General features: G+C 42.3%; 1 protein-coding gene across 4 annotated transcripts in view; it reads right to left on the reverse strand.

Annotated features, from left to right (window-relative positions):
• KCNMA1 (potassium calcium-activated channel subfamily M alpha 1) overlaps positions 1 to 16,946 on the reverse strand; it is a 1,030,169-nt gene that overhangs the window by 248,384 nt on the left and 764,839 nt on the right. For all 4 annotated transcript variants that reach the window (XM_090058809.1, XM_090058810.1, XM_090058812.1 and 1 more), the window contains one exon: positions 6,095 to 6,204. In XM_090058809.1, coding sequence (XP_089914935.1) covers positions 6,095 to 6,204 — 110 coding nt within the window. The remainder of the gene's footprint in view (positions 1 to 6,094; positions 6,205 to 16,946) is intronic.

Raw genomic sequence — 16,946 nt, forward strand, 5'->3', positions numbered from 1 at the left:
CAAAGCAACAGTGTCTTCAAATAAAAAAACTGAAAAAGAATCCATGAGTGTGGAGGTAGGCTATCAGGATACCATTTAAAGATAAACAGGTAATCCCTGGTGATCAATAAAGTGTCTGGCTGTGAAGGGGCAGAACCTTGCAAACCCATTAAATTGCACTACACATTTATGAACTCAGTTTGCGGGTCATATTCAAATGAGTTCATGGCTTGCTGTGAGTTTTAACTGTTCAGTTAAACCAGCAGTAATTGACAAGGGTGAGGTGAGGTGGTAAGCAGGTGAGAAAAGAAATTTGCTTCTGGAAGCACTGATTTTCAGATACTGTCACTCAGTAGATGGTGAGAATAACAGCCAAACTGGGTGCCTTAACTATCAGTACAATTACCATAACCCCCCCCCCCCGCCCCCTGAATCTAAGGTAGGGTTCCATATTCATTTTTGATCGGTAACTTTGAGTTGCAATATTGTCCCAGATTATAAAAGCATGGAGCAGGTTACTCACAGAGTTTGAAATGACAGAAAATATTTGTATTTGTACTGTGTGAGTTTTCCGCAGACATAGCTACTGGTAGGCAATGATATTGTAGGAATATGAGTTATTGTAATATTAACTTTTGCGTATTGCAAAATAGCTATGGACCACAACCGGACTGAGCTCAACTGGCCTTCTACAAACAGAAAAAAAAGAAGCCACTACCCCTAACACAAAGAATCAAAGCTAACTCTTTCTTTGCAAATGTAGGTAATGTATTCCAGGGTAGAACTAAAGTGAAATGTTACTCTTTATTTCATATTTAACTAAGATAGAAGTTTCATAAACAGATGTGATAGGCAGGTAAGTAAAGAGGGAGTTTCATATGTTGATTATTAAGTTTCCATGTCCTTTATATATTCTTAAACTTATGCATAAGCCTGTCATTACATAGTTTTTTCTCTAGCTAATATGAATGGAATGGTCATACTGATCAAGCACATGGTTTCTGTTAGAAGCTGCAGTTTTACTATTCAACTGATTAGGAGTATTCATCACAGAGTAGCCAAGCTGGTGATGCAGAAACAAAAGTAATACTGGCCGTGTCTACACAAGATGCTGACTGTGCAATAGCTTGATACTACTCTGCAGTTGCACCACATGGCAACAATTGCAATGCGATGCTATTGCGCAGCAGCATCACAAAAAAGATGTCTGTTGGCACTACTGCACAGTAACTTGGGTTACTATGCAGTCATTTAGTACTTGTTTATACAAGTGTCTCATGTAGAAATGGCCACTGATGCTGAACAAGCAACAGGTAAAGTACTACCAAGTAGGTAGCTATGTGGATTGTCTTTAACAACTTGGTATTAGACAATGATTGCTCCTTCACAGTGTTAGACACTGTAGTCATTTTGTACACTAAGGAGACACAGATTCCATAGATACATTTTGTCTTTTTAATGGTAACTACTGTGTATATTCTGAACACCTCACCCTAGTAATGAAAATAAGAACTGATAGAATCACCATGACAAACAAGAACTGCAGCACAAACAGTATGCAATTAGGATTTGAGAAAACCAATGAAGAGATAAATTAAAGCCTTAATAAAAAAAAAAAAGAAAAAATGTCCTACACCTCTGAATCTCAGCATCTTCCCAGTGTTGCGTGTCCTTACTTAGACTGAATAAGAGCGATGTGGCAATACCTGTCTAAAATCTTGCCCCTCTCTTTTAGCAGGCAAACTTTCTGCCCTGCACTATAGTTACTGCCTCTAAGGGTGTGTACAAGGATTTCTATTAGAGGAATTGTGGTCCACTAGTAGAAAGTATACACGTGTGCTCAAACACTTTTTACCGGACAAAAACTGGTGCGTGGTCCAGTAGAAACTTCCGCCACATCCAAAGTGGTGCAAATTTCCCCTGGTAGAAACTCTACAGGAGAAATAAATGCTTGTACACTTACTCTATTGATAGACACTTCCATGCTGTCCTGTGATATCATAGCATGCACTCTGCCCTCCCCCCTAGTTCAGGGAAACAGTCTGTCATGTGCCAGACTCCACTGCTCTGGCTGAAGCACAGACAAACCCCCTTCCTGTCAGCCCAGGAGTTGGGAAAGTTCAGCCCTCTCTACAGTCCCAGAGCTGTGCAGATGGAGGAAATGACCCAACAGCACCCACCCTGATCTGAATTCCATAGGCTGCAGACACCATGTCATTCCCTGAGTCCCCTGGCTGCCCTGCAGACCTCAAGCTCCACACTGCTGTCCAGGGCCCATGACCTCACACAGACCCCAAACACCATGCCATTTCTTCAGCCAGATCTCCCACCAACATGGACTGGTCCCTCTGCCCAGCCTTTTCCTTTCCCAGAAGTCCCCAACCTACCCCACCTGTATGGTTAGTCTGTGTCAAGGGGTTCTGTTCCTGGTGGGGTCCTGTCAATGCTCTGGGAATGCAAAGGATGAATCTAATATCCTAGGTCCAACAATGGTGGTTGGGATGCAACTCCACAAACACCAAGGGCAAAGCCCTGCACTGTGGCCAGGGCCCTAATTTTGTTAAAATTATATTTTAGATTCTCTGGGCCACAACAAGGAACAGCTACTTTCACAGCATAGGAATTTTGCTTATGGGCATATGCAACTTCCCATGTAGCCTCAGACTTAAAGGAGGAGGAATAAAAGCAGTGCAAAGTATAGTGCACGTATCTAGGATATTTTCCATGAGGGTATCTAATAGACAAAGAGCAAGAGGAGACTCACTGACCTTCTCACCTGCCTGAACTGCAGTTCCTTAAGGTTGCTGTTTAGAGAAAGCCAGATCTCTCATACAGACCACCTACTGGGTAAATACACCTCTCTGTCTTCCTGTTGCTGCTGCATCCATATTGCAACTACATCTATGATCGTGACCCTATCTCTAGCTGCAGTGGTGGCAGCACAGTCCCAGGATCACGACAGGCAAAGCTCCCCCTCAGCAGTCAGAGTCCCAGCTTAAGAAGACAGCAGACACGCTCTGAATCCACTGTCTGACAGCCAAGAGGGAGGGAAGAATGCTGTGAGAAAGGCATGGTGACCTTGGATCTGTGCCCTCAGGTAGTGTCATCTGTTTCAAGACAGACTAAAGAACCAGCAAAGTACACTGGGATTCCCTACCTGGATGCTCTCTTCAGTGCAAGCTATCTGCAGAACACACAGCTAGCCCCTGAACACTTGTACAATGTAGGCCTTCCAACTGCTCAAACTAAGCTACTAAACTTTTACTGGTTCAATTGAACACTTGCATGGTCCCATTTCAAATCAAGGAAAAAGTCTGGTAATGCTTCTAAGATGTTTAGTCTCCTGTCTCTATTAGAGGTGCACCAATACATCAGTCCAATATCGGATTGGTACTGATATAAAGAAAATTGGCTGTATCGGAAATAGGCCGGAAGTGCCCAATAATTTGGCAGATAAATGCCCATGCATGCGTGCAGCACGTAGGCTGCGAGAAGCAGAGCCCAGCAGCATGCAGTGGGTGGGCAGGGGCGGTGCTGGGAGCAGAGCTACAGCAACATTTGGGGTGGCTGCAGCCCCCTCCATAGCCCCCCTCCCAGTGCCATGACTGCCCGCCCCAAGCCCAGCCCCTGCAGAGAAGAGCCTGGTGCAGCCCCAGCTCCAGCCTGCAGCTGCAGCCCACCCACCCTGCCCTGTCCTGCCCCGCCCTGCCCTGCCCCACCCTGCACAGATCTGGGGGTACACGCCCCACCCCCAAGCCATACCGTCCTGGCTTGTGTACAGTGATGGGAGCCACCCCCCCACAAGCTATGATTCCATCCTGCACCCATCCCACCTGGGCAGTGCCTGCCCCCTCCCTCCCTCCCCACAGGGGCCATTGATCTTCCCCCCTCCATGCCCCTTCCCTCCTCCCTCCCCTTCCACCATAACAGACTTACCAGCTGCACACAGCTGTATCGGAAATCAGATTGGTATCAGCCAATATGCCTCCTTAAATATTGGCCATTGGTATCAGCCCCCAAAATCTCTACTGGTACACTCCTAGTCTCCATGGAACTTAATGCTATTTCTACACCTTTCTCTTGCCAGTTGTCTGAACTAAATGGTATACAGAATCATTTTCTTGGCTTGTCTAAAAGCTGCCAAGCTAGTAATCAAGACCAACAGCCTGCAAGAAGAGCACATGACCTCTAGTTACAGCAATATTTGCTGCATGTAGTTTTAGCTCCATACGTGATTGGAGAAATTGCTCTAAATGTCTGTAAATCTACAGATAGTTGATTACACCCAGAGTTTCCATTAATCTTTCTTCCTCTTCACAAACTAGTTTAAAGCACATTTTGTGTCCTTTGTGTCTTCTTAAAATTGAATAGTCAATTCTTACTGTAATGAAAATACTTATGCGCCAAGCTCAATGATATACAACACTACACTCTAATTACCACTGTGCTTTAATTAACCTGAACTGAATAGTGTTATCATTAAACTGCTGGTAAGTTTGAGTTATAGCGTTTTCTTTAATTTAAACTAGAAAACACAGATAATTAAGCCTCCAGATAATCAAATGCTTGAGGAGAGCTCCAATGTTTTGGGATGTTCCTAAATCTCATTAAATGTCCTTCTTTATTGATTATTCTAGCTCAGCTGTATCAGCATGTTAAATGAATGATAGCTTTATGTTAAATACATTCTCAATCACATTTTTCTAGGCACCATATGGAAATGTGGCTGTGTTTGATAACAGGTTTTGCTGGGAGATTTTTCATGAACTGGCTTAATGTGGGCGAGGCATGATTCAGTGGTTTAGAGAATTGTAAAGCACTTCTTAGACTTTTTTGCTGAGCAGTATACAGAGCAGTTTTTCCTTTTAAGAAGCAAGACCAGTTAAGGTGTTGCCAAGGATATGTTAGGACTTCTTTCTTAAACAGAGTAGTCCCCACTTGTAGTTTGGATCTGTTTAAACAGAGAAGCTCAAAAAAACTAGTTTAGAAGCAATTTTGCTGTTTATTATTCTTTCTTCCCCACTTCTATATTTTGTCTTATGTATGGTGATATTAGCCCACAGTAGGAAGCTGAAAGAGCCTCAAAACAGAGTCAATAAGAGATTTAGGCCTAAGAAGCTTCATTGTGTAATGGATAAGACATTGGGCGGGGGTGCAGAATCCCTGAATATGTACTCAGAGCTTTCACGCTAAGCTGTAACATGATCTTTGGCCAGTCATTTCACCTTTGACTGTCTTCAAGTAGTCTTACCTACTTAAAATACAAGGGCTGGGAATACTCCTTATTGTGCATTTGTGTAGTACCTGGAACAGCGGGGTTTCAAGATCAGCTTGAGCCTCTTGACATGACTATAGCAAAAACTAAAAACAACTATAGAAGATGTAGATATTTGAGGGATTAAACTATCATGAAAATGTTTGGGGGTAGGGATGGCTATCATTACAGCATTGTGCACATGCACTTCTCAGACAAATAAAAGGTTATTCAGCCCCTAATAAGACTGTATAAAGCACTAAATTATGGCTATACATACAATGTCACTCATATCACCCTCTCATAATGAACTGAACATATTTTCTTTGGCAGAAGTTTTTTTTTGTTCAAAGTGTTTTGCAAGTAATTCCATAAAGTGCTGTATGCCAATCTGCCTACACTATATATGACTTCATTATATCTGCTTAGATAAACGAATAATTTCCTTGCTATGGGGTAAGAGCCAAGAGGTGACATTGACAGACACCATGCAAAGAATGGGAAACATTAGAAGAAACAATAGGACATCAGTTATGAGTAAATAACTCTCTTTAAATGGATTGCTGATTCATTTTTTCAGCACTCCTAGCATGTAGTCTTTCATTTATGTTCACTTAGTTCCAAGTCTCTTCGGAAAACAGACATTAAAATGTTTGGAATACTTCCATGCAGTGATTGCTTTAATGTTTATTTTACTGGATCCCATCTGATGAAGCAATGATACTGGAATGGCAGCAGAGCAGAGATGCCTTCTATGAAAAACTTTGATTTCACTTGAAAGGAGGCAAGGATTATATGTCAGTTTATTTATACACACACACACACACACACACACACACATATATAGATATATCTACTTACTCACAAACTGCAGGGAAGGACAGACCCACAAAGGCACTAGATAGATATTCTGTATACATTTCATTTGAAACTCCTTCCAAATAGTATTTCTGCCATGTATCCTCTTCAATCTAAGAAAAGAAAATATAAACACCAATGGTGTAGCAAGAACCGCTTTCAGTGAAAATATAACTACCTGATTAAACATGAATCAGTTTTTAACTTATTGAATTGGGTATCATAACCATTTTGTTATCAATTAATAATGCTGTTGAACAGGACTCCATGGAATTCCAATAAATGACGTTGAAGTTGTATAACAAATAAATGGACAATGAAAAATAAAAATTAAGTATTTCTATATTTTGATACGCTTTGACAGGATCGTAGGCACATTACAATAGAGACTGAACTGAGGTTGCAGCAGTAGATAACGGGGGGGAAAAAAATCACAATTCTGCTTCATGAAACTGAATCTATGTCAGCACATTTTAGGAACTGGCCACAATTTGCTTCCATTTTCCTTTTTCAGCACCCACAACACTGGTTCAGCAGTGGGGAAAAATTTGATACTGCATAAAAATCTTTAATTTTTGGCAAGTCTGCTATAAAAACAGAGAGAGGTGCCATGGGCTATGACCATCAAAAAAGTCTCCAAATTTGCAGGAGTATTATGATTTTTGATTCCATATGCAAAGTTGTTATTGCAGTAGTTGGGGTGGGGCATCCATCCAAACTCTTCAAACTCTCCTGTCCTACTGTAATCACAGTTGCACACATCCCATAATCTGGCCCCTTTGGAAACTGGCTGTTCTTCAGACTGGGGTTTGTACACACAAAGCAGAGGGAAAAGTCATTGGCAAGAGTCCTCAACATGTCTCCACTTAATATATTTTTGGTGATAATTTTAAAGGAAAAGGTCACCTCTAAAATCAGATCTATAGGAACCAAAGAGGAGGTGGAAAGGATTAGGTCTTTTTTTGTATCAGGTTTTCTATTTCCTCATATTTGTGTGTCTAAGTCCTAGCCAGGAGTTTCAAAATGTCTGCTTTTATATGTTTTCTAATACATTTTATTAAAACATTGAAAAGTTTCAATTACAATGGGATGTTCTCATAGTAGCCCTTTGACTGTATTAGCAAATTGTGTTATTAAAAACAAAGCCTTTTGTATAGGCAAGAATCATACCTATGACACAGCACCAAAACGATAATTTTAAGGAACATTAATACATTGTGACACAAAATTAACTGAAACAACATGCCAGTTACATTAGGATAGGGGAAAAGATATATGAAATATTGATTTTTGACATCACAAGTTACTGTCACCACTTGAGGACCTACAATTGCACAAGAAATGAAAAGCAGAAAAACTATGCCCTTTGTGAGGAGGTACATTTTAAAGCTACTGATCATGGAACCATTCCTTTTAAATTTAGGCCTGGCTGGGAGAAAGATATCCTTACATTCTGCAATGAAATATTAATATGGAAACATCAAATCCATCCCTACTTGCATCCTTATTATAGTCTTCATCACATAGCATAAAGATTGAAAAGAGATAGATTTTCTGGTGCAACAACTAATGAAGTGAATGTAGAAAACATTTGGTATGAGATAAAAGAAAAGGCACTTTTGGAAAGTTTTTTTGCTGTAAGCTTCAAATCTACCTAGAGAATATGGATGGAAGGCTCTCACTGATTTTCGTGGGATACCCTTAAATCCTTTACCTGTTAAAAGCTCAGAATCTGTTCACAAAACCTTTGTTTTTCTTGGGAGTCAGTGAACACATACTGAAAAGACTGATTCTTCACTGAACTGAGCTGTACTAAACACAATGGAAAGGGCAGTTGCAAGGAGCTGATTCATAAATATTCAGCTTCCATATACAGTGGGTGGGGTAGTTGTGTTTAATTTGTATTGCTAACATATTGTTTTTGTAAGATCCCTTACCCAGTAGATGATCAGGCTTAAGGTAACTTAGCTCCAGAATGCTCTTCCTCCTCTTTTTGCTTCAACCAGGTGTTTGAATGCCCAGCATAAGAAGCAACTATAACACCTCCATGTTCTTTACAGCAGAACACAAAAATAGCTTGACTAAAGTCTGGCCAAAAATTCTGAAACTGTGTGAAGTCTTTTCAGCATATGGTATAGGTATGGTATAGGACTGTATTTTTTATAGTAAAAGCATTATAGTTTGTTGAAAGAGAGTTGGGTTTCTTTAAGCTATAACATATATTTTTGCTTTACATATACATATATTCATTATCATAGTATGAAAACATCTTTGTTGCTATTCAGGCAAAGAGATTAATGCACAAGACTCAAGTGACTTGGGGAAAAATGCCAGAATCAATTTTTCAGCCATTCAGCAATCAATCAAAAGGAGAAAGCATCCTGAGGCAACAATTTATCTTTGCTTGTCAAGTCAAACTACAGCTGTTTTAGAAGAGCATTAAAGCAAGAGGTTTTGTATGATATTCAGGTCTTAAATGAAGTCTCTCACTATAGATTCAAAAAGTCATATCAGTTGGAGACAGAAAGAATTATTGGGTCATCTACTCAATCCACTAGACATTTTGGGATTCATACCTAAAATACGCTGGAAGCATTTTTTTTCTAGTCAAGATTTTAAAATATCAAGCACTGGTTTTCCAACCATTACTCTGGTAACACAATTCCATAATTTAATATAAGTTGCTCCTGACCTCACATCTATTTCATTCTTTCCCTTTACACCCTTCTCTCCCATTCTCTTGCTGTTACTGCCTCCTCCCTTCCTTCATTAGATAATAGCAAGAAAAAAAGCACCTTCAGACATCTCTCTGTTTCTAGTTCTCAGAATGACCTTCATCTGATACTGCTTCTGAAGCTGCCTTTTTTCACATGGTCCTATTCTTTCAGGGAGCAAACTGGGGTGCCTCTCCCTGCTTTTGCTGCTTCCAAGCCCTTACTCTAGAGAAATAATGCGTATCAATAGTAATCCAGGCCACATGGGCAGGCAGCGTGCTTCAGCACCAGGGTGAGGGCCAGCCCATAGAGATGCTCTGGCTAGCTGCCAGAGCATCTCTGTGGAGGACCAAGCCTCCGGTTGCCCTGCTTTTTCCCCCTGGGGTATTGTTTGACCCCTGGATATTCAGGAATCTAATTTTGTGCCTGTGCTACAAATTTGCAGCTTAGGGATTTTTTTTTGTTCCTACACATTCCTCTTGCAGCAACAAAGAATCAGACGAAGGGCACTCTAAAGTGCTTTGGGTTAGAGTACAAGGCAGTCGAGTGGAAAGAGACTTAACAGTGGGGGTCTACTACAGACCTCCCAACCAACGGGAAGAGCTCGACCAGGAATTCTTAGGTCAGCTCACAGAGGTAGTGAAGTCTAAGGGTGTGGTAGTCATGGGGGACCTGAACTTCCCGGACATCTGCTGGGAAGAGCAGTCAGCCAGATCTGACCGCTCACGTAGGTTCTTAGCCAGAGTGCAGGACCTCCATCTAACCCAGGAGGTGCACAGCCCCACCAGGGGAGATGCCTTGTTGGACCTGGTGCTGGCCATGGGAGACAACGTGGTGAGAGGGCTGCGGGTGCTTGACCACCTGGGCAGCAGTGATCATCACCTGCTGGAATTCACCATCCAGCACAAGGTGGCAAAGGCCTGCAGCAAGGCAGCACCCCTGGATTTCAGGAGGGCAGACTTCAATGAGCTAAGGAGAATAGTCAGGGAAGCACTGAGGTCCCAGAGGGGAGGGGAGCCAGGTGTCCAAGGAGAGTGGTCGCTCCTTAAGAAGACCCACCAAGTCCAAAGGGAGGTAATCCCAACACGGATCAAAGGGAGCAGGAGGGCACACAAGTCCCTGTAGCTCACCAAAAGCATCCAGGAATCTCTCCTAGCTAAAAGGGAGGCATATACCCAATGGAAAGGAGGGGCCATCACCACAGATGACTATACTGCAGTTGCTCGGAGATGTAGGGGGCAGTCAGGAAGGCCAAGGCAGAGATGGAACTGGGACTAGCTTCCCGGATTAAGGACAATAAGAAGTCCTTTTTTAAATACATAGGGGGTAAAAAGAAGGTTCAGGGTAATGTGGGGCCCCTGCAGGACACATTAAGAAATTTGGTTGTCACACCAGATGACAAAGCCAACTTATTTAACGATTTCTTTGCCTCCATTTTCCTAAGCAGGGACCCAAACAGTCACCCCCCCGCTGGGCCCCCCTCAGGCCCCAGGGGAGGCACACCTACACCAAGGGTTAGTGAGGAACTAGTTAGGGAACTTCTGGAGGGATTGGATGTATTCAAGTCAGCTGGCCAGATGATCTCCACCCTAAAGTACTAAGGGAATTGGCTGAGGTCATTGCACGACACCTGGCACAGCTTTACGAGCACTCATGGTGCTCTGGTGTGGTGCCAGAGGACTGGAGGAGGGCCAATGTGGTTCCCATCTTCAAAAAGGGAAAGAAGGAGGACCCAGGAAACTATAGGCCAGTTAGTCTTACCTCGATCCTAGGCAAGCTTTTTGAGAAAATTATTCTGGCGCATATCCACGAGGGGCCAGCAGGGGAGATCATGCTTAGGGGCAACCAACAGGGGTTCATTAGTGGCAGGTCATGTCAGACCAACCTGGTGGCCTTTTATGACCAGATCACCAAATCATTAGATGCAGGGGTAGCAGTGGACATAGTCTTCTTGGACTTTCAGAAGGCCTTTGACACTGTCTCTCACCCTGTTCTCATTAAGAAACTGGGGGACTGTGGTGTTGACACCTACACAGTCAATTGCATTGCCAACTGGCTGGAGGGCCACACCCAGAGAGTGGTAGTGGATGGGTCATTTTCGACCTAGAGGGATGTGGGCAATGGGGTTCCACAGGGCTCAGTCCTCGGACCTGCACTGTTCAACATCTTCATCAGCAACTTGGATGAGGGGGTAAAAAGCACCTTGTTCAAATTTGCTGATGACACTAAGATGTGGGGGAATGTGGGCAGGCTAGAAGGGAGGAATAGGTTACAATTGGACCTAGACAGGTTACAAGGGTGGGTGGATGAGACTAGGATGGGATTCAGCACCGAGAAGTGCAGTGATGCACCTGAGGAAGAACAACCGGCACCATACCTACAGGCTTGGGAACTCCATTCTTGTCATTACAGAGGTGGAAAAGGATCTTGGCGTCACCATTGATTCTAAAATGAACATGGGCCGGCAGTGTGGAGAGGCAGTCAGGAAGGCCAACCGCACCTTGTCATGCATCCACAGATGCATCTCAAGCAGGTCCAAGGAGGTGATCCTCCCCCTCTATACAGCACTGGTCAGGCTGCGTCCAGTTCTGGGTGCTGCACTTCAAGAGGGATGTGGACAACATGGAGAGAGTCTAGAGGAGGGCCACTCGCAATATCGGGGCAGCAGGGCAGGCCTTATGAGAAGAGGCTATGGGACCTGAACCTGTTCAGCCTCCACAAGAGAAGGCTGAGGGGGGATCTAGTCGTCTGTTACAAACTAGTCGGGGGGACCAGCAGGCACTGGGGGAGTCCCTGTTCTCCCGAGCACTGCCAGAAGTGACCAGGAATAACGGTCACAAGCTGGAAGAGGAGAGATTTAGGCTAGATATCAGGAGGCAGTACTTCATGGTCAGGGCAGCTAGGATCTGGAACCAACTTCCAAGAGAAGTGGTGCTGGCTCCTACCCTGGGGGTCTTTAAGAGGAGGTTAGATGAACACCTTGCTGGGGTCGTTTGACCCCAGTACTCTTTCCTGCCATGGCAGGGGGTTGGACTAGACGATCTACTCAGGTCCCTTCCGACCCTAGAAACTATGAAACTCTCTCAAAGAGGGTTGAGATGCTGCAAGAAACACATACATGCTCATCTGAACGCACCCACTGGGTGCGTCTACACATGGACTTTAATATGCAATAGGCTATTCTATTGTGCTGTACAGTGGTGCATAAAAAAATGCTAAAACACTAATGAGCAGTAGTATAGGCTACTGTGCATTAAGCATCACCTAAAAAGTATGTGCTTGTGCTACTGTGCATTAGCACAGCCTAATAAGCAGTTATTTAGTACCTCATATTGGACTTAGGTGTTGGCTTGAAAACAGAATTTGAAGGTCTGTTTCTTGGGAACTGGCTTATAGATATATGCAGCAGGGCTTAATTGATTTGTAAGAGCCTGAGTTTCACATGCAGAGTTCCATATAACCCTGGAAGCAGACAGGCTGTTTAACACGACGAGGCCAATAGATGGACTCAGCCTGAGAATTGAGGGGGGCATCCTATAACACAAGATCACAGCCTTCAAGGCAGACAGATTGTCTAACACAACAAGGATACTAAGCCTGGGAACCAAGGGAATAGGTACCATACCATTCCATAACACAAAATAAGTGACACCAGCTACAAGGCTCCAGAGCAGTAGGGGGGCCTAAGTCATAGTTTTGGGGGAACAGACTGAATTAGGAGAAGGCCCGGAAGGCTATGTGGACATGTCACCACACAGAGACAACCAACCAGAAATAGCCACAAAGGAGGAGTCATCAGGAGGGAAGGAGAATACAAAAGCAGAGACTTGAGAGTAACAAAATCCCTCCTTCTCTTCCTTTCTGTTCCTTCCTGTTCCTCCTCCTTCTTTTCCTTGGGAAAGGCCCCCATCCCTGACCCCTGGGAAGGGTCCCTGAGTCCACCATGGACTGAAGGCATACCAGCAGCCTGTCTCATGCATCCCACTGGAGGGGAACTGTGTTCCTTGGCATCCCACCTCCAGACTGCTGACATCTGACACCTAAGAGACAGCCTCAGAGTGAAGACTACATCCTGGCCAGATGTACTTTAACTCTGATGACAGCCCTAGAATTCGGTAGATACATAGAATTGTTTGATTGTATTTTTTTTGTTTGTTATCACTGTGTATCAAATTTGCCTATTATCAAATGGAAAGGTCATGGTTGGTCTGAGGGTGGGTCTCCCTGCCCCAAACAACATATCTGGATCCTAAAATCAGAGAGAATATTAGGGAAAACACATTAATACATGTGAAGATGCACAACTGCAACATTTCAGAATAAACTAAGCTCCATCCTCTGCTTCCAATAGCTGATGTTCATACTATGTAGATCAACTCCTACCATCAATCAGCCAAGCATGCAAATATCCTATTATATTTATGTGAGCACGTTTATGCTTTTGCCCATGCTGCACTTTACATTGCCTGTATCCATCTGTTGTATCTTATCACATGCTAAAATTGTAGACTCTCCGAACCAAGAACTGTCTTTTTGTTTTGTGTGTGAAAAGTGAATAGCACCTATTCACAAAAAGCTCCTATAGTGAGTCCCATAAAGATTACAGCTGAAGAGAACTCTGAAAATGCTACCCCTTCTGATTGTTTAAGAAGCAGAGAAAAAGATAGGAGAGGAAAAAAATGACCGGATAAATTCCACACCATTGGCATCATCTCAGTCAAAGTTTTCTTAAGCTGCTGACAAAAGGCAAAAAAAAAGTAAAATCTATGAAAGATAAATAATATCAGAATGCTTCCACAATGCACCCCAAACTTTGTGGGGAAATTTTTAATATAGCTTCCCCATTAAGGGTTTTGCAATACAGCAAGACCAGTTTAATATCAAGCTGACTTTTTTGTTAGCTAGTACAAAGAACTGAGGGCCATTATCACAACTGCTCAGTCTATGAAGCAGACTTACGCAGTGTTATGGAGCAGACTCCCTGACACATTACATTTCAGATGTGATTAATGGGTTAATCACACCTTAAACATTAACTCAACCACACGTTAAAGCCAATATAAGACATGATAACACAGTTAATGAGCCATGAGCTTATTCCACATATACTGCATGACAACTTTGTGGCTTGTTTGTATCATGTCTTAAATTGAACATGTGGTTGTTTGGTGCTGGCCCATGACAGATCCTGACACTCAGATGAATGTCAGAATCCATCATGGGACAGCCCCAGGGCCTGTTACACAGCTGTACCAGCAGCCTGATCCTGGTATCGCTGTGTGCCACCCAGCTGAGTGGCACATTGAGTTTTGAAGTTCCCACCACACAGGGACCCCTGGATCAGGATGTGGCAGCCCTCATGAGCCAGGGCTGAGTAAAACCCCGTGTGCCATCTAGCTGGATGGCACATGATGTTTTAAAGGTCCCTGTGCCCAGAGCTAGTTAAAATCCCAGGTAGGTTTGGACAATCAGCTGATTGTAGGCTGGGGCTAGGAACCTGACTGGGCCTGATTTCAGATCCCAGTTCAGTCTCCTTTCCAGCTGACAATCATCTGATTGTCAGCACCTGGGTTTTAACTTGCTGGTACAAGAAGAGCCCAGGATCATAATCCTGGGCTCCCCCTTTGCTGATAAGTAAGGTACAATAGGGATCTAATCCCTGATCCCTAGATTGCACATTTGGCCCTGCGTGTGTGACATGGCAGGAAGCACAATTTTTGAGATGGCACTTGAGTCCCACAGTGCCTTAAATTGAACATTTGTCAGAGGCCTTATTGTTGTATTATTCATTAAAGGCAGATGAAGCAGAGCCCTGATAAAGCCTTTTAGAGAGGAAACAATAGTTAAGTTTTGTGATTGCAAAGGCCTATGTTACTTAAGCAAAGTCTTCACAACACGAATAAGAACATATGCTGTGCAAACTGTACTTCCTGCAGCAACTTTTTTTGTCATGTCCAACACGGCTTTATTGAAAGGATATGGTCAAAATAATGCCAAACTTCTTAATTTGTTTAACTTCATACAAACGTTGTCTATAAAGGAAGGATCCAAAGGATCATTTAAGTCATTAAAAGACTTTCTATTGATTCTAAAGTGCTTTGGATCAGATTATAAGTGGAACATAAAGAAAAAAGACACCTAAGTCTTCTGGCATAATAATTCAAGTTAGGATAAATGAATTAATTTTTATTTTCACTGGACATAGGTAACATTAAAAATAAAAGTAAATTCTATGCTGATAGTTAGAACTTTCTCATTTGTCAAGCCATTTTTTCCTGGATTTTAACTGTAGTTGATGTCTATTTACACTTTTATCCTCAAAGCTTACTACTAAATCAGGATTCAGAAATCCTCTTTTGCTTTTTGCTTATACTGAATCCTTCAAAAAGGACTAATGGAACAGAAGGATTACACAGACATTCTAAGAATTCCAGAGAAGTAAAAATTAAAAACAATCATTTTTTCTTGATGAGCTGCCAGGTAACCAGTTACTTTTATTTTGGAGAAATAAACAGCTGCAATGTATAATTTGCATGGTGGAGACAGTCCAGATAACACGATCCCGGACAAGTAGGCTGCAAACAATCAAGTAGAATTTCTTCCATAAACACTGTTTTGCCATTCCTGAATCATGTGGGGCTCTAACAGGGATTTCCATTGTGTTACCCTCCACCACACACAGAGAAGTCCTTTTGAATTTTTGCAACCCTTTTTATTTATTTAGGGATTGTAAATGATGCTGGCTGGCAGCTCTGGAGCCCACAAGATCTTTTTAATAGACAAAGCAGATACATTATAGGTAATAAACAGTATGACAATGGCTTCCCTACAGCATTGTGCCACTATACCCCATCTGTGATAAATCATAATAGTAAAAGGACCACATTTTTAAACTAAAATGATTCAGGGCATTTTTGCGGTAACAGTTTTAGGTTTGTAAAATAATTAAAAAACGCTCTGCATTCTGTCTTGTTTTCTTACATCTCCTTTGCCTGCATTGGAAAAGCTCTACATGGGGCAGATAAAAGAAAAGGTTGAGTTCTGACATCTCCACCAGTGATTCCCTAGTCCACCTCTATTTTCCTGGTTATTTTGAGGATTAAATGGAGGGACAGCAGAAACAAAGTCAAGTGCCTTTCTTTTCTGAAGGGTCACAGAAGGGATTCTGTACTGACCAGGCTAGGTTATTGACTCCACATAATGCACTGTGGCTAATTTTTTTACAGATTTGATTATATAACAATCACTAACATCACACAGAGTGGTGAGAGTAATATGTGTGTATTAAATATTTTGTGGGTCTCAAACAAAGATCAGAATGTTGATTGATTAAATGAAAAACTGTAGGAATCTAGATAGAAGTTCTTGAAATACTAGCATGAGATGTGAAAACCTGAGACAGGTCTTGTCTAATAAAACTGTATAATATTGTCTTGTATATGCAGAACAAACAACTTTAGGTATGGGATCATGAACCTCCTCCTCCTATGTTCACTTGATTCATGGCTATCTTGGATGACTTAAAGAAAGTTTCAGTTAGTTCCAAGGACCTTTTGCTATGTAAACTCCTGCCAACATAGTGTCAAACAGCATGTGAAACAGCATGTGATGAAGTAGGTTGTTGCCTATGGAAGCTCATGCCTCTCTGAACCAATTGCTCAGGTGCCACCCTGCTCTACTTTCTTATTTTACAGCTCTAGCTAGCAGGCACATTTCTGCAATTTTTCTTTTAATCTGTATCAGTAACTCTATTTTTAGAGTATGCTAGAAGGAAAAGATTCTTTCTGAATTCAGTGTAATTCTGACTACATTAATTTGCTAAAGTCATCTGGAGTCTTGCTTACTCTCTAGTTCAGAATTTGAATTTGTGTGAAAATCTGCATCTGTTCAATGAATTATTGGTTCACTTTTATTATTTTCTTTAAAAATATTTAAAATAACAAGTTAAATAAGAGCTTGGCTGCCCCTGGCCTCATGTATGGATATATGTAGTGTTCTTTCCTTTAATTTGTGCATAATAGAGGCCATCTTTCTTATTAGCTTTAAATTAATCCCAGAGGCTAACACCACATAAGTAAAGAGTTAAAATCAGTCCAAGATGCGAATAAGCATGGTCATTTGCCTGTACCCTGTAAGCAGTC

Source organism: Crocodylus siamensis, chromosome 7 (assembly GCF_052110815.1).
Source record: "Crocodylus siamensis isolate JL-2025a chromosome 7, ASM5211081v1, whole genome shotgun sequence".
Taxonomy (NCBI): domain Eukaryota; kingdom Metazoa; phylum Chordata; order Crocodylia; family Crocodylidae; genus Crocodylus; species Crocodylus siamensis.